This window comes from Coregonus clupeaformis, chromosome 31 (assembly GCF_020615455.1).
Source record: "Coregonus clupeaformis isolate EN_2021a chromosome 31, ASM2061545v1, whole genome shotgun sequence".
NCBI lineage: Eukaryota > Metazoa > Chordata > Actinopteri > Salmoniformes > Salmonidae > Coregonus > Coregonus clupeaformis.
In genome coordinates, this window is record NC_059222.1 from 29,279,828 (window position 1) to 29,291,233 (window position 11,406).

The 11,406-nt window shown below is 43.8% G+C and overlaps 1 protein-coding gene across 1 annotated transcript; it reads right to left on the reverse strand.

The window, feature by feature from the left end:
* Positions 1-9,115: 9,115 nt before the first annotated feature.
* On the reverse strand, positions 9,116-10,891 carry adprm (ADP-ribose/CDP-alcohol diphosphatase, manganese-dependent). Its single transcript, XM_041859390.1, has 3 exons — positions 10,077-10,891; positions 9,647-9,769; positions 9,116-9,539 (listed from the first exon to the last, which is right to left on the reverse strand). The coding sequence occupies exons 1-3, from the start codon at positions 10,651-10,653 to the stop codon at positions 9,250-9,252; spliced, it is 990 nt and encodes a 329-aa protein (XP_041715324.1). The 5' UTR covers positions 10,654-10,891; the 3' UTR covers positions 9,116-9,249.
* Positions 10,892-11,406: the final 515 nt, after the last annotated feature.

Consider the following 11,406-nt stretch of genomic DNA (forward strand, 5'->3'; position numbering starts at 1 on the left):
CTAAAGGGAAAATCCACTCAAAAACTGTATTTTTATTTTATTTATTTTTTATTAGTCCACTGTAGATACAGTCCCAAAATGTTTTGCATGTCAGCAGTCAAGTTTTTTGCATCATCATCATGATGTGGCCGGTGACACTTTGCTTCTTGAAATTCCAATATCTTGAAAACCTGACTGCTGACATGCAGAACATTTTGGGACTGTATCAACAGTGGACAAAAATAAATAAAACATTGAGTGGATTTTCCCTTTAATCAAACACTCGCTAGACCTGGGTTCAAGCACCGGTCAGAGCTACCTCCTGAATTTGTTACAATAATAAAGGAAATGCATAAAAGGGTTTAAGTAGTAGAATAAAGAAAAATACATTTCTTAAAGTGTGATCTGCCGTGATTTTTCCGATTTTGTTGCCTTTCAACCTGGAATTAAAATGGATTTCGGGGGGGTTTGTATCATTTGATTTACACAACATGCCTACCACTTTGAAGATGCAAAATACATTTTTTTGTGAAACAAACAAGAAATAAGACAAAAAAACAGAAAACTTGAGCGTGCATAACTATTCACCCCCCCAAAGTCAATACTTTGTAGAGCTAGGCCATTCCAAGACATTTAAATGTTTCCCCTTAAACCACTTGAGTGTTGCTTTAGCAGTATGCTTAGGGTCATTGTCCTGCTGGAAGGTGAACCTCCGTCCCAGTCTCAAATCTCTGGAAGACTGAAACAGGGATCCCTCAAGAATTTCCCTGTATTTAGCGCCATCCATCAGTCCTTCAATTCTGACCAGTTTCCCAGTCCCTGACGATGAAAAACATCCCCACAGCATGATGGAGTTCTCGGGGTGATGAGAGGTGTTGGGTTTACGCCAGACATACAGTGAGGGAAAAAAGTATTTGATCCCCTGCTGATTTTGTACGTTTGCCCACTGACAAATAAATGAGCAGTCTATCATTTTAATGGTAGGTTTATTTGAACAGTGAGAGACAGAATAACAACAAAAAAATCCAGAAAAACGCATGTCAAAAATGTTATAAGTTGATTTGCATTTTAATGAGGGAAATAAGTATTTGACCCCCTCTCAATCAGAAAGATTTCTGGCTCCCAGGTGTCTTTTATACAGGTAACAAGCTGAGATTAGGAGCACACTCTTAAAGGGAGTGCTCCTAATCTCAGCTTGTTACCTGTATAAAAGACACCTGTCCACAGAAGTAATCAATCAATCAGATTCCAAACTCTCCACCATGGCCAAGACCAAAGAGCTCTCCAAGGATGTCAGAGACAAGATTGTAGACCTACACAAGGCTGGAATGGGCTACAAGACCATCGCCAAGCAGCTTAGTGAGAAGGTGACAACAGTTGGTGCGATTATTTGCAAATGGAAGAAACACAAAATAACTGTCAATCTCCCTCGGCCTGGGGCTCCATGCAAGTTCTCACATCGTGGAGTTGCAATGATCATGAGAACGGTGAGGAATCAGCCCAGAACTACACGGGAGGATCTTGTCAATGATCTCAAGGCAGCTGGGACCATAGTCACCAAGAAAACAATTGGTAACACACTACGCCGTGAAGGACTGAAATCCTGCAGTGCCCGCAAGGTCCCCCTGCTCAAGAAAGCACATATACAGGGACGTCTGAAGTTTGCCAATGAACATCTGAATGATTCAGAGGAGAACTGGGTGAAAGTGTTGTGGTCTGTTGAGACCAAAATAGAGCTCTTTGGCATCAACTCAACTCGCCGTGTTTGGAGGAGGAGGAATGCTGCCTATGACCCCAAGAACACCATCCCCACCGTCAAACATGGAGGTGGAAACATTATGCTTTGGGGGTGTTTTTCTGCTAAGGGGACAGGACAACTTCAACGCATCAAAGGGACGATGGACGGGGCCATGTACCGTCAAATATTGGGTGAGAACCTCCTTCCCTCAGCCAGGGCATTGAAAATGGGTCGTGGATGGGTATTCCAGCATGACAATGACCCAAAACACACGGCCAAGGTAACAAAGGAGTGGCTCAAGAATAAGCACATTAAGGTCCTGGAGTGGCCTAGCAAGTCTCCAGACCTTAATCCCATAGAAAATCTGTGGAGGGAGCTGAAGGTTCGAGTTGCCAAACATCAGCCTCGAAACCTTAATGACTTGGAGAAGATCTGCAAAGAGGAGTGGGACAAAATCCCTCCTGAGATGTGTGCAAACCTGGTGGCCAACTACAAGAAACATCTGACCTCTGTGATTGCCAACAAGGGTTTTGCCACCAAGTACTAAGTCATTTTTTGCAGAGGGGTCAAATACTTATTTCCCTCATTAAAATGCAAATCAATTTATAAAATTTTTGACATGCGTTTTTCTGGATTTTTTTGTTGTTATTCTGTCTCTCACTGTTCAAATAAACCTACCATTAAAATTATAGACTGATCATTTCTTTGTCAGTGGGCAAACGTAGTGTTTTCCTTGATGGTCAAAAAGCTCAATTTTAGTCTCATCTCTGTCAACCGGACGGGACCTCCTAGTGTTGACACGGAGCCCCACCGATCCATCATGACTGGTCTGCCGACGTAATCGTCTGATGTGGTTTCAACAGGCTTCCCGTTGCGATGACCACGAAGATCCATCTGCTAGCCCTGGCCCGCTAGCACGCTCGCCTGTGCTTTAGCAGCCTACGATCTGCTCCCGGACTTAGTGCTGTTCACTGGACCTTATGATCACTCAGCTACACAGCTAATGCCTGCTGGACTGTTCCTTTACACGGTACCCCATCCTGTTTATCTGTTTAGCCTCAGCCCAAACTTTCGTCGCCATTACCAGTTGTTGTCTTAGTCCTCTCGAATAACACCTGTGATTGCGTTATGCCTCTCTCCCATGTCAATATGCCTAGCCATTTGCTGTTTGGGTTAGTTCTTATTATACCATTTCACTGTAGAGCCCCAAGTTCAGCTCTACCATCTCAGAGAGCTCCTTTGTCCCACCCCCCATACACGCGGAGACCGGTTCAATCGGTACTCCAGTGATGCTATCTCTTTCATAGTTACCCAATGCTTAGGTGTACCTCCACTGTACTCATATCCTTCCATATCCTTGTCTGTACATAATGCCCTGAATCAATTCTACAACGCCCGGAAATCTGCCCCTCTTCTCTGTATCCAACGCACTAGAAGACCAGTTCTTAAAACCTTTAGCCGTATCCTTATTCTATTCCTCCTCTGTTCCTCTGGTGATGTAGAGGTTAACCCAGGCCCTGTAGCCCCCAGTATCACTCCTACCCCCCAGGCGCTATCATTTGTTGACTTCTGTAACCGTAAAAGCCTTGGTTTCTTGCATGTTAACATCAGAAGTCTCCTCCCCAAGTTTGAGTTATTCACTGCGTTAGCACACTCTGCCAACCCTGATGTTCTAGCAGTGTCTGAATCTTGGCTTAGGAAGGCCACCAAAAATTCAGACATTTCCATTCCCGAATTACAACATCTTCCATCTAGATAGAACTGCCAAAGGGGGCGGAGTTGCAATCTACTGTAGAGATAGCCTGCAGAGCTCTATCATACTATCCAGGTCTGTGCCCAAACAGTTTGAGCTTTTACTTCTAAAAATCCACCTTTCCAGAAATAAGTATCTCACTGTTGCCGCTTGCTACAGACCCCCATCAGCCCCCAGTTGTGCCCTGGACACCATATGTGAATTGCTTGCCCACCATCTATCCTCAGAGTTCGTACTGCTTGGTGACCTAAACTGGGATAATGTTAACACCCCGGCCGTCCTACAATCTAAACTAGATGCCCGCAATCTCACACAAATCATCAAGGAACCTACCAGGTACAACCCTAAATCCGTAAACATGGGCACCCTCATAGATATCATCCTGACTAATTTACCCTCTAAATACACCTCCGCTGTCTTCAACCAGGATCTCAGCGATCACTGCCTCATTGCCTACGTCCGTAATGGGTCCGCGGTCAAACGACCACCCCTCATCACTGTCAAACGCTCCCTAAAACACTTCAGCGAGCAGGCCTTTCTAATTGACCTGGCCCGGGTATCCTGGATGGATACCGACCTCATTCCGTCAGTAGAGGATGCCTGGTTGTTCTTTAAAAGTGCTTTCCTCTCCATCTTAAATAAGCATGCCCCATTCAAAAAATTCAGAACTAAGAACAGATATAGCCCCTGGTTCCCCCCAGACTTGACTGCCCTTGACCAGCACAAAAACATCCTGTGGCGTACTGCATTAGCATCGAATAGCCCCCGCGATATGAATCTTTTCAGGGAAGTTAGGAACCAATATACACAAGCAGTTAGGAAAGCAAAGGCTAGCTTTTTCACAGAAATTTGCATCCTGTAGCACTAACTCCAAAAAGTTTTGGGACACTGTAATGTCCATGGAGAATAAGAGCACCTCCTCCCAGCTAACCACTGCACTGAGGCTAGGAAACACTGTCACCACCGATAAATCTACGATAATTGAGAATTTCAATAATTCTGGCTACCCCTACCCCGGCCACCAGCTCTGCACCCTCCGCTGCAACTTGCCCCCCGATAGAGTTCAATGTGTCAAATCGGAGGGCCTGTTGTCTGGACCTCTGGCAGTCTCTATGGGGGTGCCACAGGGTTCAATTCTCGGGCCGACTCTATTCTCTGTGTATAACTATGATGTTGCTCTTGCTGCTGGTGACTCTCAGATCCACCTCTACGCAGACGACACCATTTTGTTTACATCTGGCCCTTCATTGGACACTGTGTTAACAAACCTCCAAACAAGCTTCAATGCCATACAACACTCCTTCCGTGGCCTCCAACTGCTCTTAAACGCTAGTAAAACTAAATGCATGCTCTTCAATCGAATGCTGCTTGCACCCGCCCACCCGACTAGAATCACTACTCTCGGCGGGTCTGACTTAGAATATGTGGACAACTACAAATACCTAGGTGTCTGGTTAGAACGTAAACTCTCCTTCCAGACTCACATTAAGCATCTCCAATCCAAAGTTAAATCTAGAATCAGCTTCCTATTTCGCAACAAAGCCTCCTTCACTCATGCTGCTAAACATGCCCTCGTAAAACTGACTATCCTACCGATCCTTGACTTCGGCGATGTCATTTACAAAATAGCTTCCAACACTCTACTCAGCAAATTGGATGTAGTCTATCACAGTGCCATCCATTTAGTCACCAAAGCCCCATATACTACCCACCATTGTGACCTGTACGCTCTCGTTGGCTGGCCCTCACTACATATTCGTCGCCAAACCCACTGGCTCCAGGTCATCTATAAATCACTTCTAGGCAAATCCCCGCCTTATCTTAGATCATAGTCCCGTGTAGCTCAGTTGGTAGAGCATGGCGCTTGCAACTCCAGGGTTGTGGGTTCGATTCCCACGGGGGACCAGTATGAAAAGGAAAAAAAAGAAAAATGTATGCACTCACTAACTGTAAGTTGCTCTGGATAAGAGCATCTGCTAAATGACTATAATATATAATATATCATTGGTCACCATAGCAACACCCACCCGTAGTATGCGTTCCAGCAGGTATATCTCACTGGTCATCCTCAAAGCCAACACCTCCTTTGGTCGCCATTCCTTCCAGGTCTCTGCTGCAAATGACTGGAACAAACTGCAGAAATCTCTGAAGCTGGAGACTCTTATCTCCCTCACTAACTTTAAGCATCAGTTGTCAGAGCAGCTTACCGATCACTGCACCTGTACACAGCCCATCTGTAATTAGCCCACCCAACTACCTCATCCCCATATTGTTATTTACATTGTTATTTATTTTGCTCATTTGCACCCCAGTATCTCTATTTGCACATCTTATTCTGCACATCTATCACTCCAGTGTTAATACTAAATTGTAATTATTTTGCACTATGGCCTATTTATTGCCTTAACTCCATAACTTACTACATTTGCACACACTGTATATAGATTTTCCATTGTGTTATTGACTGTACGTTTTGTTTATTCCATATGAAACTCTGTGTTGTTGTTGTTGTTGTTGTTGTTTTTAATCGCACTGCTTTGCTTTATCTTGGCCAGGTCGCAGTTGTAAATGAGAACTTGTTCTCAACTGGCTTACCTGGTTAAATAAAAGTGAAATAAAAATAAAATAAAAAAATAATTCCATGTTTGCTTATTTTTTTCTTTAAGCAATAACTTTTTTTCTTGCCACTCTTCCGTAAAGCCCAGCTCTGTGGAGTGTACAGCTTAAAGTGTTCCTATGGACGGATACTCCAATCTCCGCTGTGGAGCTTTGCAGCTCCTTCAGGGTTATCTTTGGTCTCTTTGTTGCCTCTCTGATTAATGCCCTCTTTGCCTGGTCCGTGAGTTTTGGTGGGCGGCCCTCTCTTGGCAGGTTTGTTGTGGTGCCATATTCTATCAATTTTTTAATAATGGATTTCATGGTGCTCCGTGGGATGTTCAAAGTTTCAGATATGTTTTTATAACCCTGATCTCTACTTCTCCACAACTTTGTCCCTGACCTGTTTGGTCTTCATGGTGCCCCTTGCTTAGTGGGGTTGCAGACTCTGGGGCCTTTCAGAACAGGTGTATATATACTGAGATCATGTGGCACTTAGATTGCACACAGGTGGACTTGATTTAACTAATTATGTGACTTCTGAAGGTAATTGGTTGCACCAGATCTTATTTAGGGGCTTCATAGCAAAGGGGGTGAATACATATGCACGCACCACTTTGCCATTATTTATTTTTTTGAATTCTTTGAAACAAGTAATTTTTTTCATTTTACTTCACCAATATGGACTATTTTGTGTATGTCCATTACATGAAATCCAAATAAAAATCCATTTAAATTACAGGTTGTAATGCAATAAAATAGGAAGAAAATGCCCAGGGGGATGAATTCTTTTGCAAGGCACTGTAACTGATGGTGCTTCTTATACTCTTAGCCCCATGGCAGACAAGTGCTTTGGATAAATGCATCAAATGGCATACATTATATTTAGTAATGACAATAAACTTAATTTGCATGACTGAAAGCAACATTTAGAAATAAAATGAAATTTATTGAAGGTAAAATAATGAACCCATTACAGAGCAATACACAGATTAATCCCTGTTTTCTCTTGGCAAAGCATTAATTATACATTGGGTGTTATCAATAGGTTGATCACCAAAATAACACAATATAGAGCTACAATATCAGCTTATTGAGGTAACATTATGAGACACAGTGTGTTTATGTGTTATGAAGACATTCTCCCACTCTTCTGGCACCCAATCTCAGGCCAGATGGAATATGCAACATGTTTTATCAGTACCTGTTGTCTTCCACTTAAATCAATTAAATATAGTGGTATAAAGTTATTTTAATCACTGGTCATTTTAACTCAGAAAATGAAATATATATACACTGCTCAAAAAAATAAAGGGAACACTTAAACAACACAATGTAACTCCAAGTCAATCACACTTCTGTGAAATCAAACTGTCCACTTAGGAAGCAACACTGATTGACAATACATTTCACATGCTGTTGTGCAAATGGAATAGACAACAGGTGGAAATTATAGGCAATTAGCAAGACACCCCCAATAAAGGAGTGGTTCTGCATGTGGTGACCACAGACCACTTCTCAGTTCCTATGCTTCCTGGCTGATGTTTTGGTCACTTATGAATGCTGGCGGTGCTTTCACTCTAGTGGTAGCATGAGACGGAGTCTACAACCCACACAAGTGGCTCAGGTAGTGCAGCTCATCCAGGATGGCACATCAATGCAAGCTGTGGCAAGAAGGTTTGCTGTGTCTGTCAGCGTAGTGTCCAGAGCATGGAGGCGCTACCAGGAGACATGCCAGTACATCAGGAGACGTGGAGGAGGCCGTAGGAGGGCAACAACCCAGCAGCAGGACCGCTACCTCCGCCTTTGTGCAAGGAGGAGCAGGAGGAGCACTGCCAGAGCCCTACAAAATGACCTCCAGCAGGCCACAAATGTGCATGTGTCTGCTCAAACGGTCAGAAACAGACTCCATGAGGGTGGTATGAGGGCCCGACGTCCACAGGTGGGGGTTGTACTTACAGCCCAACACCATGCAGGACATTTGGCATTTGCCAGAGAACACCAAGATTGGCAAATTCGCCACTGGCGCCCTGTGCTCTTCACAGATGAAAGCAGGTTCACACTGAGCACATGTGACAGACGTGACAGAGTCTGGAGACGCCGTGGAGAACGTTCTGCTGCCTGCAACATCCTCCAGCATGACCGGTTTGGCGGTGGGTCAGTCATGGTGTGGGGTGGCATTTCTTTGGGGGGCCGCACAGCCCTCCATGTACTCGCCAGAGGTAGCCTGACTGCCATTAGGTACCGAGATGAGATCCTGAGATCCCTCAGGAGACCATCCGCCACCTCATCAGGAGCATGCCCAGGCGTTGTAGGGAGGTCATACAGGCACGTGGAGGCCACACACACTACTGAGCCTCATTTTGACTTGTTTTAAGGACATTACATCAAAGTTGGATCAGCCTGTAGTGTGGTTTTCCACTTTAATTTTGAGTGTGACTCCAAATCCAGATCTCCATGGGTTGATAAATTTGATTTCCATTGATACTTTTTGTGTGATTTTGTTGTCAGCACATTCAACTATGTAAAGAAAAAAGTATTTAATAAGATTATTTCATTCATTCAGATCTAGGATGTGTTATTTTAGTGTTCCCTTAATTTTTTTGAGCAGTGTATTTATACACACACACTGAGTATACCAAACATTAGGAACACCTTAATATTGATTCGTCAGGGCATGGACTCTGCAAGGTGTCGAAAACGTTCCACAGGGATGCTGGCCCATGTTGACTCCAATGCTTCCCATAGTTGTGTCAAGTTGGTTGGATGTCCTTTGGATGGTGGACCATTCTTGATACACATGGGAAACAGTTGCGTGTGAAAAACCCAGCAGCATTACAGTTTGACACAAACCAGTGTGCCTGGCACCTACTACCATATGCCGTTCAAAAGCACTTAAATATTTTGTTTTGCCCATTCACCCTCTGAATTGCACACATACCCAATACATGTCTCAATTGTCTTAAGGCTTAAAAATCCTTCTTTAACATGTCTCCTCCCCTTCATCTACACTGATTGAAGTGAATTTAACAAGTGACATCAATAAGGGATCTTAGCTTTCACCTGGTCAATCTATGTCATGGAAAGAGCAGGTGTCCTTAATATTTTGTATACTCAGTGTATATGAGGACCCAAGGAATTGTCCCTCCCCAGATTACGTTTAGCCGTAGAATCTTTGGCATTATCATGGATACATCAGTAGTCTATCAGACATCCTTCCATATCCCTTTAAAAACATCCCGTCCTCATACACAGAGACTGTACCAAAGGCGTCACTGTCCGGGGGGGTCTCTATCACCCCCTCCAGTGTGAGGTAGTGCACTCCGAAGTCATCTCTGTGATACCCTCCATCATGGTCGTGTCCTGCCATGAAGCAGACTACACTCTTATGGGCCTGGAGGATGGAGAGCAGCGCATCGTAGTTCCAGGCTAGGCAGATATGATCTGTAGAGCTGGGGTGGATAGGGAGATGGCCTGTACAAGGAAACAGTCAAAATGATTTAGTCAATTTGTCAATTTGTTTAGAGTCACATTACTGAATGCTATGACATTTGTTATGTAGGCCTCATGACTTGACTTACTGACAATGATGACCCTCTCCAGTTTGTTGTCTGCCAACGACAAAACTCCTTCCAGCCAGTCCAGCTGATCTTGACTGAATCCTCCATTAAACTTCACAAACCTCTGCTCCAGCCCCACAGGTACTAAAACATATGGAGAAAGACATTATTAAACAGGTGTCAAATACTTCAATTCATGTGAAACACCTCTTATTCTGAGCATTAGGCCTACTGTGGCTTTAGGTTATCCACAGTCAAGCTACATGGAATTGTGCAGTATCAATAAAATAGTAGTTACTGGTGGTAGCTTAGTCTGATCATAAGTTATGGGATGAGGTTAGTGTATTACGCTTGTGGGGGAACAGTGCTTAAACTAGCAACCCTGCAGTTAACAGGGCAGGTGCACTACCTGTGCTAAAGGTCCAGACCTCCTGACTAACAGCAGACCTACCTGGGGGGTGGTTCAGATCTTCATTGTCATTGTGGGCTTTTAAAATATCAATAGCCTGCTGGTATTGCACACTGGACTCCTCTCTCCCTAGTAGGCTCACATCATAGGCATCCAAAACGACAAATCGGTATTTGGGGGCTGGACTGAAATGATATGCATAGATACCACAGATGCTGAGATGCCCCCCTCCTGCTTCAGAATCTGTAGTACTATTGAGAACCGACCGCAGTAGGGTGTCTCTGCTAAAGTTATAAAACTCATGGTTTCCCCAAACGTGGTGGACTTCAACCGGAGAGGAGTCAAACTCTTTCATCACCGTTTCCAGGGCCCGCTCTGATGCGTCATGCCTCTTGTTGAAGCCATCGATAATGTCACCAAGCTGAAGGATGAACCGGGGCTTGACAGTTTCCGCGGTCCACCTCTCCTGTGCATTGTGCAATAGGCGAAGACTGTTCCTGTAGTATCGTTTCCTTGAGTGTTTGAAATTGAAACCATCGTCAATGTCGGCGTATTGAATGTCAGCGATTATTCCAAATGTAAACAGTGGTTGGGCGCAGTTCTCCATTCCTGTTGTCATGATTTTATTTATCAAACTTCTACTTTTAGTCCACTTGAGAAAGCTAGCTAACCTTCTAACATTTTTGACCGCTGCCAGAACGCTTGCTTATTCTACCTACTTGTGTAGAATGGAGTGAAGGTTGCCAGGATATTCTGTGGCTGTTTGTCCTCTTGTACTAGATACTGTACATTGTTTCAATGTCAATTGATACAGTTAGGTTACAGTGTTTCTAAAACGCCGGGAGAGTTGTTACATGTCCAACTGTACTAGTATTCTGCCAGCAGCACACATGATAACGTCACGTTGTATGGTAATGAGGAAACCTTCAAAATAAAAGCCCGCATTTCAAAACATTGCAACGTGAATAACTACTGTGAATATCTATTCCATTCAAATATGTGGAATCTAATCAAATGGCCACTTTTATTGTGCCAACAAGAAAATGCAATAAGCAATTCATGAAAACAAATAAAAACCATAGTAAAAATAAATAAAATGTAAGACCAAAAATGAAAAAATACTATGTTGACACTGGTATGTTGGGCTGTAGAGAGACAACTTTTCTCTACTTGTGTCAGCTAAATTGGGGTGGGAAATACTCAACAGGGTCTCTAACTGTTTGCATTGGGGGCTATAGGGGGGTGGAGAAAGAAGCGCTGCTGGATATGTATGACAATGTTCCCCTCCAAAACTACACATATTTGGTTAGTAGAGACCCTGCTGAGTATTTCCCACCCCACTTTAGCTGAGGCAGGTAGAAAAGTTCTCCCT